At 40.3% G+C, this 24749-nt stretch overlaps 1 protein-coding gene across 3 annotated transcripts; it reads left to right on the top strand.

Annotated features, from left to right (window-relative positions):
- The first annotated feature begins 4281 nt into the window (after positions 1–4281).
- Positions 4282–23902, top strand: mgmt (O-6-methylguanine-DNA methyltransferase). 3 transcript variants are annotated; one of them, XM_017429452.3, is made up of 5 exons: positions 4282–4407; positions 6764–6909; positions 15654–15814; positions 20219–20358; positions 23114–23902. In XM_017429452.3, the coding sequence occupies exons 1-5, from the start codon at positions 4390–4392 to the stop codon at positions 23240–23242; spliced, it is 594 nt and encodes a 197-aa protein (XP_017284941.1). In that variant the 5' UTR covers positions 4282–4389; the 3' UTR covers positions 23243–23902. The 3 variants fall into 3 exon arrangements, with proteins under 3 accessions (XP_017284941.1, XP_037829312.1, XP_024864422.1); XM_037973384.1 differs by having other exon boundaries at positions 4329–4407; positions 6769–6909; positions 23114–23899; XM_025008654.2 differs by lacking the exon at positions 4282–4407 and adding an exon at positions 4416–4564 and having other exon boundaries at positions 23114–23899.
- Positions 23903–24749: the final 847 nt, after the last annotated feature.

Below are 24749 nucleotides of genomic sequence, written 5' to 3'. Positions count from 1 at the left end.
CAATAATATTACAGTGCTAAGATGTTTACATTCGAGACTGCCAGCTTTTCTTGTTATAAACATGTATGCCCTTAGGACTTGTGCAGTACGTATGCATACTACTTGGCCTAAATGAGGCACAGGTCATTTTGTTTTTAAGAGGGGTCAAAATTACCACAAGCGAGGGGGGCCGAGGCCAGCACTAGAACCTGACTAAGCAGAAAATGGCTCCTGATACTCACAGATGAGATCTATTATATATTAAACATGCTTGTAAATATTCACTAGTCAGACCATTCAAATGGAAAATATGGTTTAGGTCAAAGGTCTATGAAAATGTTGTCTCCAGAGGAAGTCCCCGCAGAATAGAGGCAATGATGATAACAGGGAGAAACACCCATAGGGGACTAGGGAGAACATTAAGAGTTGTTTTACATGTTTGACTGTAGTAAAGCGATGATACCAGGGAGATAAATGATGGGCACTTATTAGACTGGACTGACCTGGAGTTATGTGCCATGTTTAATGGAACGTAACATCACCATCAATTATACAACCAAGTGGAATTATGATAAATTATTGACATTAATGCTTTTGGGGGGTTTTTGATTTTTTTTAAGGTCTGTTCAAGAATTTTATCAGCAAATAAAAAAAAAATTAAAAAGGAGTGGAAGACTTTATATAAATATAGGCTTATTTAAAGCAATATTACTTTTTGAAATCTATAAAAGAAAAAAAGAAAGAGCATACGACACAAACATCAGTTTTATTACTGGTTTGTGTCAATGTCAAGATCCCATGGTTTGAAAATTATTTCATCATGTTGGAGTCCAACATTGGGACTTAGGTGTTATCTTCTATTTTTGTCCCTCTCAGCCGTATATTTCAGAAGCCAGGAACAATGTAGTCTGACAGACATATTCTTTATGAGGGGCTCGTGGTCTCTCTAATTTGACACAGTTGTCAGAGATAAAGCTCCTTAGAGAGTGTGGCCATGCTCAGGGTAAGAATGGGGATTAAATTAACACCCCCACCTTCACATCCTCTGACCCCAATACCGGAGAATAAAACATACATGGTGACTCACTTCAACACCCAATATTTGCCTTCCAACTTCATCTACAAGTGCAGTGTGATTTTATTACCAAGTGAAACAGTATTACTCATCTCAGCTTTGAAAATTGACCAAGAGCATGGGTTAAGTGAGTTCTTAAATATACAAAGAAAAAAAAATTGTGAATAAAAATCACATTTTTATATGAAGAAACATGGTTGTTTATCAAAAACGGTCTTGCCAATAAAAGCAGTCAGTGAGAGGAAACAGCTCACATAGCGTAACAATACACCCCCTCTCCTGAGTAGCCTACTATCAAATGACCCAAGCACGTAAAATCAAATCAACACTGGAATGGATCATATCAAATTCTAATGAAAACATAATGTGCTCTTAAAATGTGTGTTGGCTCGGCAGCCAGTCATCCAGAGAATCTTCCCCAGATGACGTGATGAATAGGGAACACCGTTGGAATATGCATCAAAGTCGAGCTCATGATTTATGTAATAGCAGTCACTTGGACACTGATTAGCTGCTCTGTCAAGCGTGTAATACGAGAGGCACAACCCCTGGTTTATCAGTCATTTATCTGAAGTGCGTCCTGATATTATCACTGGATCCTAATGTCATCATTATGCCGCACAGCATGTGCGGGCCAGTGTGTCATGGTGCCGGCGACACTGCCTGTCAGGAGTTCAAGCCTCTTCATTTGCAAAATGCTCAGACATTCATAGCACTGTGTCAACAGTAAAATAGAGAAGCCACATCATATCAGAAATGGAGGGACAGAAGCACACAGGCACACTAAACAAGTGGACACTTGAGGGTGCAGAGAAATTTTGTCACATCTTTGTGGTTGTGGAGTAGCTTACGTGGATGATCGGACTAATTCTTTGGAGAGGAGTGGAATTACAAAGTAAAAAGACCTAAATAACAGTTTGCCTTTATTTCATCCCTGCTTTACAGTTTGATTCAGAGAAACAGATATGATATTTCTCTATTCTGGTTATACAAAGTGACAAACCCCCCCCAAACCTTCAGGATATGCAGTGTGAGGACCACAGATCCATTTTTCCTGATTAAAATGCACACTCACACACGACTGTGTGAGAGGATAGTGGTTGTTCTGTCTGTCAGGGCGTTCATGCTCTCCAAGAGAATATCTGATATCATAAATGACTTCAACTCCTCCCACGCCAACATGAGAGTGAGACTGCGAACACAGGAAAGGAGTGCAAGATAGAGACAGGCAGCGTATGACTGAGCTGTGACAATCGTCCATAACTGGATGGACAAAACTGCTTATAAACAAACTCTCTTATTATGGGAAAAAAAAAAGAAAGGGGTTGTTATTCTCACAAACATCTGGTGCTGTACACTAAAAGGAAACTGTGCAACATATAAGTCTATCAACACTTCACACAAACAAAAATAGTGGGGGGAAATGAACAGGAAAAGGAGCTCTTGGAGTCTCAAACAAAAGATATCAGCCCGGCTGACGGCACAGACAGGGCACCACACCTTGGCAATGATACCACTCACAATCAAAGGAACAGCCGTCATCAATGGAACCATGTTTTTAAAGGATACGTAAAAAGATTAAAAATACGTGGAAAACAATTGAGCTTGAATTTAGTATACCAAGGTTTTCTGCCACTCACACCCACCTCAGTCGATTTGCCTCAATACATAATGGCTAAAATATTTCCTGTTTTAAACAAAAGTCTTTGCACTAATGAAAACAAATAAATGAAATCCGACAAATACAATGTGAAACGTACAAAGGAAAGCTTGATGTGCTTGTGGTAATTTAATTTTCCATGCAATATAAATACCTAGAATATAGCCTACAATTTATTTAAAATTAGACATTTTTTATTTCATTAAATGCAATAAAACAAACAACATTCGAACAACATGGGAGTACAACATTCACGTATTAAAGTCTGGAGCATTTACATGACTTCAAACAGTATGGCTCCAAAGATCCAGCAGAGGGGGCTGCTTACTGCAATCATATGCTGATTAATTGAGCTTGATTCTCCCCATGCTGCGAACATAAGTTGTCCCACACTGTAGGCTACATGTTGGTATGTGGGTAAAGGTTATGAGGCTTCATCGAAGTCACCTTTTACCACAGATAGCCCTTCACAATATTTCTGATAAATGTTAAGGAAACATTGATTTTCTGATTATCCCTCATCAAGCCTGTATCAAACTAGGTTATGTTCATTTTTATTAATTGTGCATGTTCCTCTAATTAGCTAATGAGAGACAAAAAGCAGGTTTAGAGAAGAAAAATGCAAATGACTCTTAGAAAATAGCACAAAAAAGTAAATGGCAAGGCTGAGAATCATCCTTCATTGAAATGTCAGAGATAAATGGCTCAAATGTCACATCAATTAAAACGGGGGACAGTTAGTAGTTCATTAAAGAGAGAGCCATATTGCACCGTCGGGTACCGTTGCCAACCCTTACTATCTGGGGCAGACTGGCAGCGGGTCCAGATGGCACGGAAATCCTCACAGATTTCAAAATGGTCTCTGCAGGGGTGGCGTTTTCTCCCCCCGCTCCCACCCTCACCGCTGAGATGGGGTGTGGGCCACAGGCCCATGTCGGCCTACACATTCCAAACGTGGGCATGCAGAGAGCTGAAGGCTCAACAGAAATAAAAAATAACACTGCAGAGGACAACAGACACTTAAAAAAAGATGACTGATGCAACACACTTTGTCACAATTATTGAAATATATGCTTCAGGCAACAAAATTCAACTTCCTTTCTTTTAGACTGCATGAAACTCCAATAAAAGGACTGCGTAGTGCCCCATGTGTTGTTCATAATAACATGCTGACTTTATTAGTTGGCAATACATAAGATGTTATTGGTTGCTGCAGTCATATAGGTGTTTTTTTTATCCACAAACATTACACCCAGGACCCTTAAGACCTCACTAAGAAGCTGTCACTGGAGATACAAAACTGGATAAATGTCTCAGATTCAAGCGGAATGATAACAGTGTTTGAAATTAATGCTCAAAATATGCATTTTTATTTTTCCTTCCGTAAAAAGATCAAGCAAATCAAATACATAAATCATTATCATTACAAGTCTTTGGTGCACTGAGGAACCTGTGAAGAAGCCCAAATCCCAACTTGAGACCTATTAGAAAAGTCTTCTGTTATGTCCGTCCCTGCGGGGGAGGAGCGATAACTTTCCGCCGACCAATCACAGAGCAGGAGCGGACTTTTGCCTATCGCGATTGGACGGCTCGACCACGCTGCCCGAAGAAACAGGAAGAGTCGTTTCGTTTTGCCAAGGGGAAGAACATTTCACGTTGCACAGAAATAGAAGAGATGGAAGATGCTTCATTTGTAAGCTACACAGCTAAATTTTACAGTCAAACGTACTTTATTCGAGCGTAGTAAAAAATAATAATAATACAGCTCAGAAAGTGCCCTAAAATTTCTGTCGGCCGTCATGCAAACTTCTTAAATGTAGCACTTTTAGCTGCACACCATGAATTTCAAGGTGCGTTTCGGACCCTATATCCTGCGTTACGGATACCAGCAAATGTCCCGCGTGTTTCGGCATGAAATTTCCCCTGCATTTCAAACAGCACATGTTGCACTTTCACACCTGCGCAGTCACGGCGAGCTTTCTACTCAATTAATCACGCAGGTTTGATCAGGAACTAGTCTAATGAGAAACCAGTCAAATGATTGACGAGCGCGAGAACGCTGCCAGCGATGTGTTTTTTTTTCTCTCTCTTCCCCCTTCTTTTTTTAACAACACAAGCTGCTTGTTTGTTTGTTATTCCTCACCGTGAAGAGCTGGGTAAACACCAAAACATCCGAGCAGCCACTAAATGGACTCGTGAACTGCGCCGAAAACGACGGAACCAACACGAGAGAGCCTTATTTTCTAATCAGCACAGACGATTAGTGACGGCCATTATTGCCAAAGTCTATTATTCTATCTGCGAGTTTATTAGCAGCCCGCTAAATGGCAAGACAGTGGAGTCCAACGCTTATCCAAAGTGCACTGTACCATTGTTTGGCTCAGAAATTTCTTGCCTTTATTGTCAGTTCAGGCAAACCCCCTGATGAATACAGTGAGAGCTGCAGGAGTAGAAACAAGAAAGTTGAAGCAGAAGCATTTGTGATCACATACCATGACAGATGTGCTGGTTTGTGAAGGGGGTAGGGTAAGGGGGTAATCTAAAACTAAAAGACAGTCTTAAATTTTTTTTAAAAAAAAGTGCAGCTTAGAGTAAATAATAGAAACCAATTTTATTTGGTTAGGGGCTCAATTTAGCCTTTTTTGAGGAGGGTGTTTAATTACTATCTATGTAACAAATGTAAATAAAGTTGCTTAAAAGCTGTCAAAATTTCCTCAAAGCTCCAAGTAACATCTCCCAGTTGCATTTTGTTGTCTGACTAACAGAGCAGAACTCCCCAAAATTCAGCTTACGATCCCTCAAGACGAAGAATTTTAGAAAGCAGTCATATTTGCGAGAATGGAATTAAAAATTCAGCTTTTTTTTTTTTCTTCTTTTTCTTTATAAAATGAATAATTTTTCCAGTAGTCGCTCACTACAATTAATTTTTTTTTAGTTTTATTCTTTTTTTTTTTCAGGGTAGCAATTTGTAAGATTGTAATTAGCAAGTGAATAAAAGTTTGCTTGTTGAAGTATACATTTATAGAAATCTGCTGCTCAAAATCTTTTTTAATACCGTAGCAGAAGCTTTTATAATAAATTATAATCTATATATTTACATATGTATAAATATTTTTGCAAGCGAAGCTCAAATGAATTTGCTTTTGTTTTTTTTAAAAAACATCACAGTTGAACACTTTGACACCTAGTTTTTGTAATTAATTATTCATAAATAAAAATTAAAAATAGAACCTAATTCAGATAATACAAATAAAATTGTAGCTAGTTACAGTCCAACAAAACTATCAGTTATGAAACAAAAATGAGTTCATTTAATGAATTTGAATTGTGTTTATTAAAAAATTATACAAAAGGTGAGGGAAGTTGTTTTTGTGCTATTTACACTTTTCAGATTAAGGTTTTGCGAATTAAAGGTTTCCTTGGTTGAAACTCTTACAGTCAATGTGACCTTTATTTATTATAACCCCCATCCCTCAAAAACTCACATATAACGTAGTCAATCATCTCGCGGTCCCTCAAAGTAAAAATAAAAAAGGAACTGCTGTCTGGTTATTGCCAGTATCCATCTCAGTCGTCAGAAAAGCTGCACGTTTTTGCTGTTGTTAAGGGCTGGAAACCAGAATCCCATTGGAGTTGCACCCTAAGGAACAAATTTAATGCTAGAAAAACATCCCGGCCATCAACCAAAAATGACGGATTGAAAATAATGTCGAGCTATCTTGGGAATCCCCCACCAGACAAGGGAACAGACTGCATTGTTTTTCTCATTTATGTGATATATAGAACAGAAAGAGGGGAAAAATGGGCGATTTATTGGTTAGATAGGCGTATTCTTTTCCATGCACAAAAGAAATATTTGAGAGTAATGTAGGGATCAAGTCGCATCATGACATTGTTGGGAGGCTAGGTGCTCGGATGCGTAAGTTATCTTCTGTTGGTGACCCACTTGGTTTTCAATAGATCACTCAATGCAAATATGAGTGGGAAATTGTAAAAGTTGCCACATGAATATGTCAATAAACACGGTGTAATTTGTACTTCCACGGCAGGGCAGCAAGATGAAGAAGCAAAGGGAGAGCCAATGCACTCAGAAGACCATCTCATTGCTGAGCCCCCTGGGGACGATCCAAGTCAGTGGATGTGAGAATGGTGTGCACACCATCCAGATCCTAATGGATGTCGCACCTGCTGAAAGGTACTGTACAACAGCCGGGCTGGTGACGTGATAAACAAAGGTGTGAAATTTACAGGCAGACAGAATCCACTCCTGTGATGGAGTGCCACCATTCCTCATTGGAAGCAGGGCATTTTTGTAGATCCCACAAGAAATATCCTGGAGAAAGTTGGGCAAATATGAGCAGGCACTAGAAATATGAGGGGCACTAGAATACAGTTGAGCTTGAAATTAGATTTCTGATGGCATGTGGTTGTGATTCTTCCTGCAGTATATTTGAAATTTCAGAAAAATAACTTGTTTATTACCCTCAAGGGAGTTGATTAGAAATGATGTCTGGGAGGTCAGCTAAGGCCACTGGGAGCGTGGACTGTTCTCTCCTGTTTCTTTTTGTTTCCTTCAAGTTGTATGCGGTAGTTTGGAGTGTCAACTGACACTCAGAAATGTAATATGTGGTTGCGTTTCGTGGCCTGCCCATCCCTCAAAATTGTCAGAATGTAGGCAGCCTTACTGAAGCGACTGAAACTGATTAAAGCCAGCGTTAATAAGTACTTATTCCTCAGTTTTAAAGGTCCAGATCCTGCGTCTCAGATTAGTTTCGATTAGATTGAAATTAAATATCCATGTATCGTAGATTCACATTTGATAAACTTGAATGATTTGGGAAATTAAACCATTTCAAATGCATCCGGTTAAGAAGTTATCCTTTTCGAAATGTACGTTTAAATTCTAATTTATGGAAACCCATTAATGACCTTGTATATTATACCTCAACATGTGTTTCCTCCTCGACTGTCTGCTATTTCCGAAAATTCATCAAGCAGTAAAAACATTCCACTTGTCGTTAATGAGTTGAAGTGAGAAAATTAATAATATGGAATTTTGATTATGGAAGATGTCCTGTAACCATGCGCAAGCACCTTTCCCGGTCTCCTCGCGAACGGGGTTTAATTTGTGTGTTCGGGTTCAGTAGGAATATGCAAATGAATTTAATGATTCGCATCACTAGATCATTTCTCAGTTTAATATCATTTGCTACGTTGGTCATAAGTGGAGCTTCGATCATGCCGCCGTCTGTATGTTCTCCAAGGTGCGAGCTAGGAGTCATTAGGAAAATGTTTAGATTTTATCGTGGCCAGTTGAATATGCTGTTATTGTCACATGACAAGGGAGCTAGATCCACCTTAGATATGTCGAGTTCCTCAATGTAAACAGGCATTAAGGGAGGCGGGATGAAGTGACAAAATACAGGCTTATCTTTGCAACCGGCTTTACATGTAGATCTCACAAAAGCCTGCCTGTAGCAGTAATAGTTTAGATCAGGCGTTTCCATTGATTTATTTATGACATACTAAACAAGGCTCTTTCCAGCTCTAAATGTGGCGTGGCGCGGGCTTTAGGAAGTCAGCGTGATAAACGATCACTAAGAGCATATTTTGGAAAAAGGGAAATAGATAAACGCTCGTGCATAAAGTAGAGTGAGACCTGCAGCAGGCATTTGCTTTACAAGCTTACACAATCGTGTTTGCTTTCTGTGTTTTTTTTTTTTTTTAGGTTCGCAGTCGGTTGGATTTGAGCAGCTGGAGCGCAGGAAAAAAATATCTGTGGCGTTGATAGATAGTTATTGATAAATGCCATTATAGCTAAATGCCTTTGAAGTATTGCTTACACACCATGACCGTCAGCTTTTCTAATAGAAACGTCTCAAGCCCCTTTTACTTCCTAACTGATCTTAGGAACATTTCCTGAAATCAGCCTCCTCTGCCAGTCTAACGACAGCCCTGAAGGCGCCATCAGATGAACAAATTCATTACATCTCAACAACCCCTGTTGGGGCTTTACGCACCAGCCTCTCTGTTAAGCAGTTTTCCCCTCTTTAGTTTTTAGTATGGCCTCGGCGTTCGCAGGAAAAAAAAAAGAAAAAAGAAAAAAAAACGATATGCATTTTGTTTACAGGAGATTACTGTTATCTGAAATATGATTCTCCGTGCCTCTTTTACGCAGAGCATAGACACATAATGCAGAGGCAATCACGGAGCACTTTTTTATTAGGGTGAAAAATGAAAAAAAAAAAAAAAAAGGCTGGACTCCTGCCCCGAGACATTTTGTGAGCATATTATTTTACAATGCTTTGATCAATTTGTCTGTCAAGCTGGCTGAGATGTGGGGGAGCGGGAAAAAAGCAATTTAGCTTGTGAGGTCCTCAATAGAAATGTACTACAGGAGCCGGTGTATGACATGTTGCATTAGAACCTGAGTAGCCTTTATTGCCTGATAATGTCGCAAGGCAATGCTGATATCAATCACCCTTTAACAGCCCATATGATGTGTTTTTATGAAAAGAAAAATAATGCATGAAGCATTTCTTGGAAAATAATTGATTTAATTCTGTGCTGGGGGAGTTCTGCTTTTAACAACATAAAAATATTGTGTTGGAGAAGCCGGCGAAAATGTGTTAGAAGATAAAAATTGTTAAGAACAAGCTCTTTGCATAAGCTCTTATAGAAAATTGCAATTAATTTTACACGGATAAACACTCTGTCTCATTTGCATATAGATATAAACAATATATTTGTGCATCTGAATTCCCTGCACTCTTGGGTCATGTGATCTGCCTAAAATCCTAAGTGGCTAAAACCAAAATTATCATTATACTTCCCAGGCCATAAATCCTCCTTTTTTTCTCTGACACAAAGCCTTATAAATTTGTGTCTGATTTTTCACATTGCACATTGTTTTTAGTTAATGATTTTCATCTGTTTGTTATTGCTGTGATAGCGGGGAAATGTACCATATGCTCCGGCAAAAGACAAATGATTAGCAAATGAAATTCTGGACAGCTGTCTGACTGAAAGCGTTTGGTTGATAGCATTCTGCTACCATAATTAGCTTAAGCTTTGGGTTAATTAACTTTCTACCTGGATATGCATAATAATAGCATTCTGGAGAAAGCCAAGGAGCTTCCAGTATATCAGCTGCAAAGGCTTGCTTTTTATTTTGCATTTCCGCGGCATATTTCAATTTCAAGAGGCGATTTAGCTCGGGAGCATCGTCAAATATTGTAGATTTTCCTCCCCAAGCCAGATAATTCTGAAACAATAGGAGTGTATTATGTGGCAGAAATGCCATTTCTGAATGTAATTAAAGCGGATGAAAGCAATCACCAATTTTTAAATGCTTTTGTCTAGCGTGAGGCCTACTTGTAAAAAAAAAATAACCATCAAGAGGAGAAAAGAGGCAAGAGAACCCCCAAGTCCTTATATAAGAGGCCTTTGAGACTGAAGTGAAGTACAACAGTAATTAGTCTTTTGTATGATTTTGCTGGCCATGGTCATGATTAGTTAAGCATATGAGAGGACTGCAGGACTGCACTGCTCTTAAGGAGGAGGGTGTTAAAGTCTATTTATCACCAGTTATCCTCACAGCTTTCCATTATCACCGACAACACTGGATGGGGCCTGAGAACAGCCTAATTGTTCTGAGGTGGAGTGTTTTTGTGTCAAACCCGTCACCCCCAGTCACATTGGCATTCATAAGCAGCCAGACATTTTCCATCTATCTAGCCCTAATACCCAAGCTGTCACAACAGCTTTTACACACTACCAATGCTAGTGTGAAATATCTGAGGTGATGCATTTATCGTTTTTCTCACACTCGTGTCGTGTTGTGAATCAATGTCCTGGTTTGCACTGAATAGCAGTATGGTAAATGCGTTCCCTGGTTGGAGCCTGTTTACATGATATGCTCGCACACCGGGAACCATAACTTCTACTTTATTTATTTATTTTCTGTAGTTTCTCTCATCTGGGGTTCTCTATCTTGATCTGTTATATTTTAGTTTAATTTTTTTGAATAATTAAAAAAAAAAGCCAGCTATATAAAAATCTAAAGACACAGCTGTGTGTTAAATAAACTGCTTACATTTTTAACTAAAATGCTTTGTCATACAAACAGTAAACTGCTGAGATATTCAATAGAATCATCAATAAAGCAAGGGAGAGACTTTTAGACGTAGTCCCTTTAGAAATGGGATGAATTATTCATTGTGCAATGATATTCAGATGATTTTTGTTCTATTTTTATGGCGGCCTTAGAATATTGTTTTGCATGTTTTGAAGTGTAGTACTCAGCTGCGTATTCATTAAGGTGCTGCTCCCACTGGCCCTTGGACCCATCTGTGCTCTATGTTTGTGCCTCTGTCTCTCGGGACCGTCCCAATCAGGCTGCATGTGCCATTTCCTGTGTAAACCAACACCTGTGTAACACACTACCTGTAAACCGCCCCACGCAGACGAGACACTGACATTCGCTCAGACGAGAATCTGCAAATGTTGTGGTTTCTAAAGCAGAACCTCCAGGGCGAGGTTGGAAGCCAAACGAGAGTTTTCTCTCGTCGACGAGACGCAGCTAAAAGCAGCTCTTGCAGTTTTTTTTTTCTCCCCCTTTTCCCTTTCCCTGCTGTCGACCAGGAACTTTTTCAGACATAAGGCTAGTTTGTTTTAGAACTTGATTGGATTCTATATCTGCAACATGCAGAAGTGTACAGTGTGTGACACACTAAGGCAATATGCAGAGAGATGATTTTGCTCTGACATCTTGGAGGGGAGTACGAGTCAATTATGCCCAAGTGTTGTTATTGCTTATCTTCCTGTGGCACCAAACAAGGATTTAGTCAAGGATTTAGGGGTGAGGGGGCGGCGGTGGGGATCATGGTAAGCGGTTCACAACAAAACACTCAAAACTCTTGGGAGCGGGCACTGATTTAAAAATAAATTACAGAAGACGAAGCGCTAACACTCAAGGGCCCTCAGCAGTGCTGGCGTACACAGGTGAAGATTAGCCTCCTCCCTAATCAGAGGAACAAGGCAGTAATTTGCTCTGAACACAGACAGTAATTAGGACTTGGTGACACTGGATTCCCATAATGCCTTTGTGCTTGACGTGGTCAAATTTTGACAGAGGCTATCCATGCAGGGTCACTGTCCCCCCCAGTCTCTTGGCCCTCTTCAGTCGAGTCTCTAAAAGGTCCCTGCAGTTACAGGGGATCCCTAATGTACTTTATGCCTCTCTCACTGGCTCCTTACCATCCGGGTAATTGGAATCTCTTACTGTGGCACTTGAGAATAGAGGCTAAAAACGCTATTTGAAACTGCTCAGTAGTCTGTTGTAGATAAACATTGCAGCGTTGGGGTGTGGATACACTACATAATGGAGTAAGAGTTAAGGCTCTGGTAATACATGCCTTCACTGACTCCTGTGGCTAGCCAGTTGGGAGAAGACCTAATTGTTGTGTGCTTTGTTGCCTACTCTGCAGTATTTCACCACCACCTTTATGTATTGGATTGAGTGTTGCGGCCTCTTTGGTGGACATTTGCTAATAAGAGTTGCTGGATATCTGGAGAACAGTTTATCTGGCCTAGTTGTTGGTTTTCTTGGTTTTTTTCTTCTTCTTTTTTTATTTTTGAAACAGCAGAGCACAAGACGTGCCCCCTCACAACAGAACAGGAAGCATTCCTCATAGCTTACCACTCCAAAAGCTCTCGACTTTAGTGCCACAGTAGCTAGATAGGCATCTGAATGATGTTCAAATGGTTGAACGCGCTGCATTGAGCAAGTGGCTTACAATTGTATCACAGCTTTTTGCTCAGAGACCATCAGGATCTTGACATTCATAGAGACATGCTGTATTTTTTTTTCCCCTTTTTAGACAGTCATTTTAGGCTTTTTTCATGCTCTCTTGAGTCTTTGACGTCTCTGAGTTAAGTATCTGCAGCTATAAGGCTGAGGAAAATATTGAACGGCTCTTGGCCTTTTTCTATTTCATCCTCTGACCCGCCATGTTACCCATGATCGGTGAAGGAGAACTCTGGCAGGCTGTGTCAAAAGTGACAGCCGATCGAGTCAGGATGAGCGCCATCACGCTTCACAGGATGAAGGCTTGAGTTCTGAGTTTTTCCCCTTTTTTTGTGCAATATACCATTACACCCTTCGCCAGATTCCTTTCAATTAGATCTTGTGGTTAACCTGCTCCATTCTTACATTTGTAGCTGATAGAAAAAGTTTCACCGAAGTCCTGCGCAAGGAGAGAAATACCACACGTGCCAGAGGAAACTGACAAGTTTAATCTAAAATATTTATTTATTTTTACCTTTGTCTCATTTGATTGTTTCTTCTAGGATGAATGAAATAACCTTCAACTTATTATATAAATGCTCAATTCATTCTTTATATTAGAGTTGGAGAATAGGTGGAACTCCAAATGACTCCCACTTTACGCAACAATGATTTATGGTAATTGGAAATTGATTGTGACAGGAGCACAGTATTAGAAATTTTCTCAAATCACTATCTTGTATCAGGGGAAATATTCTTTTTAGTGCAGCAGATCCTTGGCTAGTTTCAGAATTAGTTTCTTATTTCCTTACCTGTGATTGAATAGAAAATGGCTGAAGGACAGTATGATTTGTGCAGTCAAAAGATAATGAAAGAGCAATTTTACTTTAACCTGGTTTGAATTGTTTATTTAAACCTAAACTTATTGAAGCATTTCTTATGATCACTACTAATTATGAGTCCTGATTTTCATATAGGAGATGACAGACATTTCAAGACATTATAGTTTCTTTTTCCTGTTTTGGTAATTATTCTGACACCTCTTGCACATTTTTAACATAACAGATATTAGTGTGTCAGTCTGAACTTTTTAAAGAACGTGATGAGGTTTGATTTCTGATTCACTGAAATGTTGCAGGAGCTACATCTCCACAACAGCCCACATGCTCTTTTAAAACAATCCCTCATTGCACCTAGAGGTGACAGACTTCAGCTCCACTGTTGTTCCCCTTTCATTTATTTATTTATATTTGCTGTTGTTTACCAGCCATAACATGTACTGCATTGCATTAACTTTTACGACTGTCAAAGTTGCATCACTCAGACACCTTTTAAGGCAGACGCATCCGCCAGCAAAGGCAAAGGGAGAGGGAAATTAGCCACGGTGACAAGTCTGAAGTGCGAGCAGGAGGTCAAAGGTGCCAAGTCTTAAGCAAAGGTGCACTAGCCTTTGTCCGGTAGATTGTAAGGGCCTGCGGGTCCAACAGGAACATTTCCACACACAATATCCCCGAGCTGTCAGTGTGCAGCGTCTGGAACATCCTCTCAGAGAGAAAGAGGAGATGTGGAGGGTGGAGGAGGAGGTGGTGGTGGGAGGATGCGAGTTGGAGGTGAGAAGGGGTGGGGGGGGGAGGGAACAGTGGCCTGAAGATCTTTGCTGAGAGAAAGAGAGGCGGTGTGGGTGGGGAGGGGTTGTTGGGGTATAGGTGGTGGGGAGCCAAAAGAGCTGGTGTGGGAGGACGGAGAAATAGAGAGGGGGAAATGAGGAGGGAGAGCTGGGGGAGGATGGGGTAGGGAGGGATAGAAAGGAGAGACAATGACAAGTAGGGGCTGGCTGGGCACTCACCCATGCCGACAGAGATTGCCATGAGCCATGGCCATTGTTTGAGCAGGTCTCAGCGCAGAGCCCGCTGGTGGGTTTCAGAGTTTTCACCACTCGACTATAAACTGCTGTGTGGTTTATTTAGAAATGAGAGTATTTACACCTTTTACTGTATTTACACCCACTGTTAAACGGCACCCAGGAGATTTTCATCACACAGCCACAAACTAGCAGCAGGCAGAGTGGTTCTCTGAAAACTGACCTGCTCAGTCATAACACTCCAGTAAACCTCAGCTTCACATGTCCAATATAAAACGTTGCTCAAACTGTGACCTGCAGAAGTGTAAAAACACTTCAGGGCCATGTTGTTACGGCAGGCAGGAGAGAGACAGTCTCTGTGTTTAACAAAGTAAATGTCTATTATTAATACCATACAGGATAAGCCAATTTTGAAAAAAGGGGGCACTTAAATGGTTGGTATTATTTATTTATAAGTCCTGTACACCAGTTAATGGAATTGGCGGCCTGCTTTAGAATCCGCAACACAGCTTGAGGTCCACTTTGGAGTAATGCACATGCTAAGAGAGGACCTTCCCAGTAGGGTCTTTAAGTGTCAAATATGGGTCAGCCTGCTTGCGTTGACCTGGGGGGTGGTCAGCAGCAGAGAGAAACTCAGCTGTTAAGTGATGCCAACTCAACCATCGGCAAATTCCTCCAAGCATCTACTCATCCTAAGATGAACGTCCAAGTGCGGTGCTTTGCTGGCCAGCACCACTATGTCCAAAAATAAATAAATAAATTTAAAAAAATCCATTTATTCTTCTCTTGAACTCTAAACTAAACCCAAACAGAGTTGAAACTCTCGTTGAAGCTGCGCTCTTAACTTTTTCTGACTACTTCTGAAAACTCTTTTAGTTTTTGAGAAACTGGCTTTACTGCTTCACAAACTATAAGCGCTGCAGCTTCTACTCTCGCAGTGTCTTTCTTTCATTTTTTATCTTTTTTTTTTTTATGCACTTCATACACCTACTTTAAATCTATTGTAGGAATTGTCTGGATTCTGTCTTCACGTTTTCTTTTTGTTTTCACATTACAAATACTTGCAAAGCACATACTCAGGAGGAACCCCGGGTATGTGTAACTTTAGATTTTGAACACGTCTAGATTAACAGCTTAAGTTTTATTCAGCAAATTATGCCATCTTACATCTGTGTCACATGTTATTGCACTCTTGTGACACTTTTTAGGACTGTTCAACCAAGAACTGGGTATTATGATTGCTCCTCTGATCCCCATCTTGCCTCCCCATCCCGCCTTACATCCCTCACAGGAGCAGCAAGGCCCCCCTGAGCTGTGTGGTCAACGACAGCCCGGCAGAAACGAGCCCCGAGATGCAGCGCTGCGTTGAATGGCTCCAGGCGTACTTCAGTGAGCCGCAGACCGCTGGGAGTCTCCCGCTCCCTGCCTTTCACCACCCCGCCCTGCAAGGAGGTCTGTCATGGATAAATATTTGCAGAGCCATGACTGGGATCAGGCTTTCACTCTTAATTGTCAGTTACATCACTTACACTCACTGGCTCACTGTGTTATAATGAAGTATTTTATGGCTGAGAGGGAGAGTGGAGAAAAAGTGGGTGGTGTGTGAGCGGCAGAGAGAGAACAGAACACAGAGCTGTAACTTGGTTCAGTAATCTGTGGCAGCTCTTACCACGCGTGTTAGTCTTGGCAAGCTTTTTCATGATTCTTGGCACATTCTTTGAAACTGATCGAATTCCACTCTTGACATTTTCAGACAGGAAGCTTTCTTTTATTTTCTTTTTCTTTCTTTCTTTCCTTTTTTTTAATGAGAACATGTGAATGGTGGTGCAGTTTGAATGAGCGTATTGTTGGCTTAATCAGTCACCTTCGGTGTGTAAAAGGAAAGCACTCCAAAATGGACAATTAACGCTCTTTCAATTGGTAGATGTGTTTGCAGATTTAATGATTGAGGATGCTGAAAACAAAATAAAAAAAAATAGAATTAATTATCTCTGGTGTTTTTTTTGTTTTTGGAGGACACACAACAATACAGTAACCTGATAATCTAATTTTGGTGAAATCATGGACGTAAATCCAGGCCATTGCTGAAACAATTACAGAAAATCTCTTTGTCAGCCTGAGATGCTCATTGCATTTTAACTTAAAGATTTTTAGATGAGCTCATTTAGCCCCACCAACACACATACACGTGAAAAAAAAAATTCTAATATATGCATTTAACAATTGTGCCTCCCTTCCCCTGCAATCAGGCCTTAGTTGCTCTCTAATTTCATGCAGATCTGCAGTGCTTGAGTGATGGCATTTTCAATGAGCAGGTGCTCCGTCGAGACTCTGTATACAGCTAAGAGTCCCACGCTCCCGCAAAGGCAATGCAGAAATACATCAGGACCAATTACGATATCAACTTTCAGTGTGATTCCCTTCGCCACCAAGTGCTTGTGTACCAGCCCCAGGCTCTTTCAAATCGCATCTCATCTGAAGTCTTTGGGGTTTTAATTAAATTTCAGGATAGATGGAATTCTTCATTAGTACCTGATCTGAATAGGTGATTGTGCTGTGTTCCACCTCTTTCCCTCGCCTGTTGTTTTGGGGCTCCGTAAATACAGGATTTAGGCTTGGATTGCTCTCAGTAGTCAGAACCATAGGCCAAGGCAGTATAAAAATGTTAAATGTGAGCATCAGGAGTATTTGTCTTTTGTGGAAGGAAAATAAAAAGGCTTTCTTTTTTCCCCCCTCGCTTTTTTTCTTTTTTTTTTTTCTTTCACGTGTTGATTTACAAATACTAATAATTAGATTTAGCCTTTTTGTGGTACAAATTTCTCCCTGATCGAGTCATGCTGCCGCTACCAGTCTGGAGGAGTAAAAAAAAAAGGAGAAAAAAAAAACAACAAGTTTAATCAGGTCATTACAATCTGTGACAACCAACTTTTGTTTGCTCGGTTATCTTTGGGGAGAACCTGAACGCGACAGCGCTCTCGCAGCACTTGTCATGTAATATTGAGTTGTGACCTTCACTTGAAGTGTTGCCATGTTTATTTACACATTTCTGACAAAACAAGCCACTTTTCATATTAGCTGTCATGACATACCTGAGAAACAGAGGTGACATGAAAGGAGATTCGAGGCGCAGTTTTCTATAGTGTCTGACTGTCATGCGCAACATCACACACGAGTTTGGTCAACAGGGGTAAAGGAATGGTAAGAGCACGCGTGTGTTATGCTCAGTTAGCTCAAGTGTGTGTGCGCGCACTTGCATTCGCTCCCTCAGAAAAACACAGACGCCAACGTGGGTTCTTAAAACGATGCATATTCTTATCTCATTAATTATACATCCATATGTAACAGACGAGAGGATCTTAGTCTCGGTAAGCGGCACGGGGAATGTGCGGGGAGGGGGCCAGGCAAAGGGGGGGGAAGGGCGCTCTTCAAAGCCCAAATGACTATGTTCCTGCAGGAGCCTGAACCTCCCCCTGTGCACAGCGCAGGGCGAGATGAGACGCTCACCAGGACTCGCCCCTGTGATGTGGAGAGGAATTAGGGAAATGAACGTTTTCAGAATATCGAATAATCAGAGAATCATCAGCACCCCGTCAGCCTTCAAAAGTATGGATCCCTCAAGACTCAAGAGACACTTTGACTAGGAGTCAAAGTCTTCCCTCCCATTAGACACAAAGGATAATGAGGTAGCTGCATTTCCACTATTGTCTTTTTACCCTCACAACCATGTAAGAGGTGACTGTCAGCTGGAGGTCGTCTCTTCAAATCTATCATCAGCAGGGCTGATGGAAATCAGTTTATCATTTTCCCTTTTTTTTTTCTCTCTTTGAGATTGCTCTCATATACAAAATTATGAGCAAATCAATCATATATGTCAATATCCTCATAATCGCTAGATGCGTTCGATTTTTTCTCCAACTAAATCTATCACTACTTCTGCCTCAGCCCTATCACCTGGCCTCCTGGTAGGTAATGACCTGTGACATAATTATGGGATGTCTGTAAACATGTAAGTGGTTTCCCTCAAGTTTTATTTAAACAATTGACATCACTGCACCCCGATCTAAAGAGGGTCCTGACCCCAGACACACCGTATTAGGCTCTTTATGAAGTATGGGGCTGGGGGACTGCTCTCCAAATCATTCCTGGTCACCTTGAGTGACCTGCATGAAGTCTCTGTCACGAACACTGATGAGGGCAAAGTTCTTTAACCTCTGTATGTGCAGTTGAAAGCGCAGACGCTTGTTTTTTTATCCACAACTGCTGGAGATGTGAAGTGTTCAGGGGGAGACAGGATTTGAAGAAAGGTTTAAAGAGCATCATAGCTTGTTGCTCAGTGTGCCGGTGTGACGCCGACTTTGGTTGTTTGTCAATAACGTTCGCATCAACAGGGATTTGTCATCACCTTAGTCTGGGCTGCTGACATCCGCTCATCAGTGACAAAGCGATATCAATATGTACCGCGCACATCATGAGGCCAAATCCGAGCTTTAGGAGGGAGAGCGATGCATAAAAAGAAATGTGCGCGTCGTATCTTATCTCCTCATAACATTAAGGCTGTCTGCGTAAGAGCCCGTCAGCTCGTTGACAGCGTGATTATTACCTGAAAAATTATTAAACAGTACCTACAGGCCTTGTTCAAGACAAAGAACTCACATGGGTGTGCATCAATCAAATGTATCCCCTTTAGGTTTTACACTTATTCCCCCCAGTTTAGGCAAATTGCCTTGTTCACGTGGCTTTGTGTAGCAGAGAGTGACTATAAGGTAGCAAGGGAGCCTGGGGAGCAAAGGATGTTCACTCTGTAGAAGAGAGACAGGGGTGTGACATGTTTTCACACAATGCCAATTTAGAGGGATTTCACATAGATCAGTTGTCATGTGCTCTCTTAGACCATATAAATGAGAGAGAATGGGCGATCACTAATTGAATTTTCATGACTGAGTACATGTATAAACTAGAAGAATTTCACCCAGTTTTGATAACGAGACTATTGTTCCCCACCGTGTCCTTCTTTTCCTTCTTCTTCTTTTAAAAAAAGTGTTTTTCACTTGCTACACAAGCTGAGTGCATCAGTGTCTCAAGGTTTCGAGATGCTTTAAATACTTTTTTTTTTCCTTTAACAATCAGAGCTAGAAAAACATGCCTTTCAGTCACTGTCTGGTAAGCCAGAAAAAAGAAAAAAAAGATAATGCTACTGCTAAAGTGCTAATGAAATCAAAGCCGTTAATGTGGTCTGTTAAGCTGCGGATGATTTGAAGAATTCTGCCATTTAAGTGAAGATGATATAATGAATCTACTCTGAATAGAAAGCAATTAAAAGGACAAATTGGTCTGATTAACCTCAAAGTCATCCCACTGCCACAAATGGTTTGCAACATTCAAATTATTATTATTAAAAATCTGGAGCAGATTTGCAGTCTTTTTGGCCTCTCTTAATCCTTTTAAATGAAGGAGCGAACTTTTTTAATTTTAGCTGTGACCTTTCCGAAGCATAACCTAGATTTTTCTGCCACAGGAATAATTTTCTCACATCAGCTTGTGTAGCATGTTAATACTGGTTCTAAGGTCAAAGTGGGGGACTTCTATGTATTTAGTGTTTTTAATGAGTGTTGAATAGAAGAAAAAAAAAAAGTGGGAGAGAAAGGATGGACGTGTTGTTGTATATGTACATGTTGTAAAGACTGTCTTCCACTTTTTAGTCTGATTTCAAAACTTTAGATTTGTTTAATAAAGCATGATCCATGTTGAAATCATCTTCCTGTCACCAGACTCTCAGTCAGCCGTCTTCGTTTGAGAGATTAAGTCTTTTTTTTTCTACGTTCTCCTTCCCTGTCTGTCCTCTGCTGCGTGGTGAAGATGCGTTCACCAGCCGCGTGCTGCACGTACTTCTGAAGAACGTGAAGTTTGGAGAGACCGTCTCGTATAAACGCCTCGCTGAGATGGCGGGAAACCCCAGAGCGGTACGGGCTGTGGGAGGGGCTATGAGGAGGAACCCGGTGAGTGTGGCTGACATTGATTGACAAGGCAGACTTCTGTCTTTACTGACTTCGTTTTATTTATTTGTTTTTGGCAGAAACGCAGGAGTAATTGTTTCGAGGGGAAGTTATGAATAATAAAAGCAAATTATAATTTTAGTGCTTTTGAAATACGGATTTTTAGAGACGTTACATCAAATACAATCTTAAATACAAAGCGGTAATATAGCTCTACAATCAAGCAGGTTTTATCAAATAAATTGATTTGCAACTATTTTAAATTTATACTGATTGAGTTATTATTTGTTTAAATATTTGGTGGAAAAAAGGTGTCATTTTTTGCTTGATTAAATGTATTTTTTATATAAAAAAGATTATAAGTCAATATTTTATGCTATAGTTGCTTTTAAAATAAAGGAATAAATACAACATTAAACATAGATGGGTACATATTTTTTAGTAAACTGTTGATGCATTTAAATATATATGATCATATATAACATACCCCTACTTATCGTTTTATGAAGACAGATTTGTCTAAACTTTAACTAACATTATCAGACAATATGCCGACTGATTTTCAGCCTCTTTGTGTTGTTTCACACTTTTTAAAAAAGACACTTTTACCACAAAACTAATTGCGCACAGCACAAGTTCTTGAAAATATATATTTTTTACGTTTTGTTTTTTTCCCAATGCAGGATATGTGATCTAAACTGTAGGTGTGCTCCCGTATATGAAGCGGTAAAATCAATGCGTCCCTCTGAGATCAGCTGAGAAGTAAAACTCTACCTACAGCGTGATTTTAAGCCCACACTTTTTGTTCTTGTTCTCTCATGTCTTTACTGCAGACGCTCACTGCAAATCTCCGATTCTTGTAGGAAACCTGGTCCGCATCGTTTTGCCCATGAATCCACTGTGTACAAAATGGAAGGCTAGAGGGCAAGCGGTGTGTCTTCTTTTGATCAAACCCTTTGATCAAAGCCTGTTTAACTCGGCCCATGTAGTGCTGTGGGCACCACCGGTGTGCTCAGTGAAGGCTGAGAGCATGTCTTGTACAGCAAAGCACGTTCTCCCTTATATGTTGTACGAAATAACATGTGTATAATCCTCATTTTAGTGCTGCGTTTTGTTTTTTTTATCCACTGTTGCTGTTCATGTTCAAAATGATTTGAAAAAAATCCTATCTAATTAGAAATACTTCTGTCAGAATTAGGAGCACATTTAGGTTTTTTAATACATGGCAGTAAATTCTCAGTGTACTTTATACATTACATTAGCCGGTGGCAACGCTGCTAGATGGCTGTAAAATAGTGCTCCGTCTTGTTTTACAGACATTTCTTTCCTTTTGTCAGTGGGGCTAGGAGCCTGAGCCCTTAGCTCCTGATTCAGATCCAGAGTCAGATTGTCAGTGTCAATTACTTGTCAGCAGCAGTGCTCCGCTCGGGCTTCAGCTGTGAAAAGCTCAGTGTGCTCAATCGATCCTCGCCTCTCTGTGGCACTTCTTCTTCACCAGGATTTGAGTATTGATAAGCCCGGCGTAGTGCTCTTTTCCCCCCAATGTGAAGAGGCAGATCCGAAAGGCCTTGAGGGTACCCCCGCTCTCCCTCCAAACCCGGGGAACAGTATTGATCCGAATGCACGAGCAGTATTTCTCTGTCTGCAAGGTTAATCTGGGGCTCAGAAAGTTTTATTGCTGTTGATATGGAAGTGGGTTTAATGATGGATTTTAACTGAAACATACTGCTTGTCCAACTTTCATGCGGAAGGCTGGAAGTAAAACCCATCAATTCAGCGTGCAACTTGGCTAAATTGGAGAAATACGGCCACAGAGCCGCGGTGGTTGGGATGCTTCTCCGTCAGGGTAACAGGAACAAAATGAGGGCAGCGTTGAGAATATTTTAGAAGAAACAGTTCCAGTGTTTCACTCCAACCATTAGCGCTTTTCTTGTTCTGAATTCACAATGATGGGAGTGTTTTAGGCCTGCTTGTTTAATCTTTCTCTAGCCATTTAGTTTACAAAGAAATCGGGACCCCCCCTGGCAGTCGTCTGCAACAAGCATAAACGCTCCACCGACTTCCTCTTTTTAATGATCACAGGGTTATCAGATCTTAATGTTGACACCCTCTTGATTGAATATTCATCCTGCTGGTGTTTTTGCCCATTAATTTTTGATTGCTTCTTTGCTTTTCACTGTTAAAGAGTAAAAAAACATTTATATCCAAAGACTGAGCCATCACCCCGAATGTGGATTTGTGCATGATCAAACCCAACACTTCTGGTGTGGCACTTTGTTTTCACGCAGTGCAGGAACATGAAAAGTGCAAAATAAATGAGAAAAGGTGCAGATCATATTTTCTGCATGTTGGTTACTTTTAAGTCACATCGTTTTGAGGTAAATCCAACTTTCTTTTATACATAATGCATACTCTCACCAACTTTCAACTCGATTTGCAGTGATGATAAACGTTAAGGTGGAACCAAAAACAGACTTTTTTGTTTTTTTATTCAAGCAAATAGCTTTTGTGTGGATTTGTATTATTTTTTTTTTTTATTTAGAAGTTTTAGATTTATTTGTTTTTGGCCTCATCTTTTACTGTGTGTATTAAGTTACAGTGATTTAAAGAAAAGAGAAAAGAAGCCAACTTTTTTTTAAGTTCGTGTGCACATAAAAGTGTTGCGTACTGTTTGCAATAGGAAAAAAAACAAGAAAAAAACATGTTTTTTTTGTTCCCCTCAGAGCGTCACTCTTCCCTCTCTGTCCATCTGTTCCAGGTTCCTCTCCTCATTCCCTGTCATCGAGTAATTTCCAGCTCTGGACAGAGTGGGCCGTACATGAGCGGCAAGGGCGACCATCTCAAACAATGGCTGCTCACCCATGAGAGGCAAAGAGGGGAAAGCTGAAGCATGACAGAGCCCAACTGTCCTTCATTCAGTACACACACACAAACACACAAAAAAAAATACATGGCTCTATTTTTTTCTGTTGTTGTTTTAGGACACAAAACAAGCCCATAAAGTTAGGCGTTCTTGGCACACACTATAGAACAACTGGAATTACTTGTAAATATTCACTTTACTGCCTTTTTTTTTAAATCTAAGAATAGAGATGCTGCATAGTTAATGTTATACAGAGTTGTTGCAGAATTAGAATATACAAAAATAACTTAAACAGAGAACAGTAGGAATTACAAACATATGCTCCCGTGGGTCTCTGTTGCATTTGCCAGATAGTGCTGGAATGGTTTTTCTAAAGAATAATTATTATTCCCTTAAAAATATGCCTCTTGCATTGTTGTTGTTTTTTTGTTTTTTTTTCCTAAGCAGAATTAGTCTTTGTACCTCTCGTTGGTTTTTTAATTTCCTGCCAAGTGAATGCTTTGTTCAACATCCAGTGATAAAGGCTCTGAATTTTATGGCTACAAAGCTTTGTAGTGAAGCATTTGTTTTGTCTTCGTTTAGATCTCATTGTTTGCTCTCGCCTTATAATCCACCTAGAGTGGAGAAGTCTTATGTACTATATACTCTGCTCAACTTGTTTAAATAAATACATCTCAAAAATGACAAATCTGCTCTTTTTATCAATATAACTGTGTTTAATTTAGACCCTGATTTCTTATGAATTCCACCCAGCTTTAGCGCGTTATTAATTATGCTGTACGCCTTCTCTCCCTGCTGCAGCTTGGTTTTGTCAGAGCTCCCTGTATTTCTGAGGGGTGTTTTCCATTAGAGGGCAGTACAGAACGGGAAACAGGAATCAACATTTTCAACCTTGACTTCAGCCTGCACATTTAATCTGTAATTTAAATGTTTATGTGCTGTTTTATTTTCATCTTTGGGATTACATTTTTTTACTTAAAACGAACATATGGCGATGGCAGCAGTGCTCGTGCGTGTTTAGAGAAAACAGTTGCTTTAATTGAGCATCTCTTGAACTTTTATTTACTAGATTTTCGTCTTAGTTGTCTGTTTTTACAGTAACAGTTTACTCTTGTTTTTTTTTTTTTTTTTTGGGGGGGGGGGGGTTACCCCTAAATTCTCGATTCTTTTCACTGACTTCTGCAGCTCCAGAGTGGCCCTAACTTGTCCATAGTTATTCCTCCTCCTCTCAGCTCAGGTACCCTAATAATGCACCCCTCCAAAAATAACCTCGGCTCTAACCTTTACAGAACCAATTCAAGTGCCCCGCTCGCTGAATATATTTGAACTTTGCTGCATTTTTGAATTTCTTATCCGACCAGCTCCGTGTGGCTGTCTTTGCCGTGCTGCTGGACTCACTTACTCTGCCATTGGAGCTGCATCGCGGCATAAATGTTGAGGCAGCAGACAGGCAGATGAAGAATGAGACTCAGTCTGTGGTTTCACAGAGGGCTAATGATGCCTGTGGTGACTACAGGCTACAGTCAGCCCC

This window comes from Kryptolebias marmoratus, linkage group LG22, assembly GCF_001649575.2.
Source record: "Kryptolebias marmoratus isolate JLee-2015 linkage group LG22, ASM164957v2, whole genome shotgun sequence".
Taxonomy (NCBI): domain Eukaryota; kingdom Metazoa; phylum Chordata; class Actinopteri; order Cyprinodontiformes; family Rivulidae; genus Kryptolebias; species Kryptolebias marmoratus.
The sequence above is the reverse complement of the archived record's forward strand: the minus strand, read 5'-3'. Positions and strand labels throughout refer to the sequence as shown.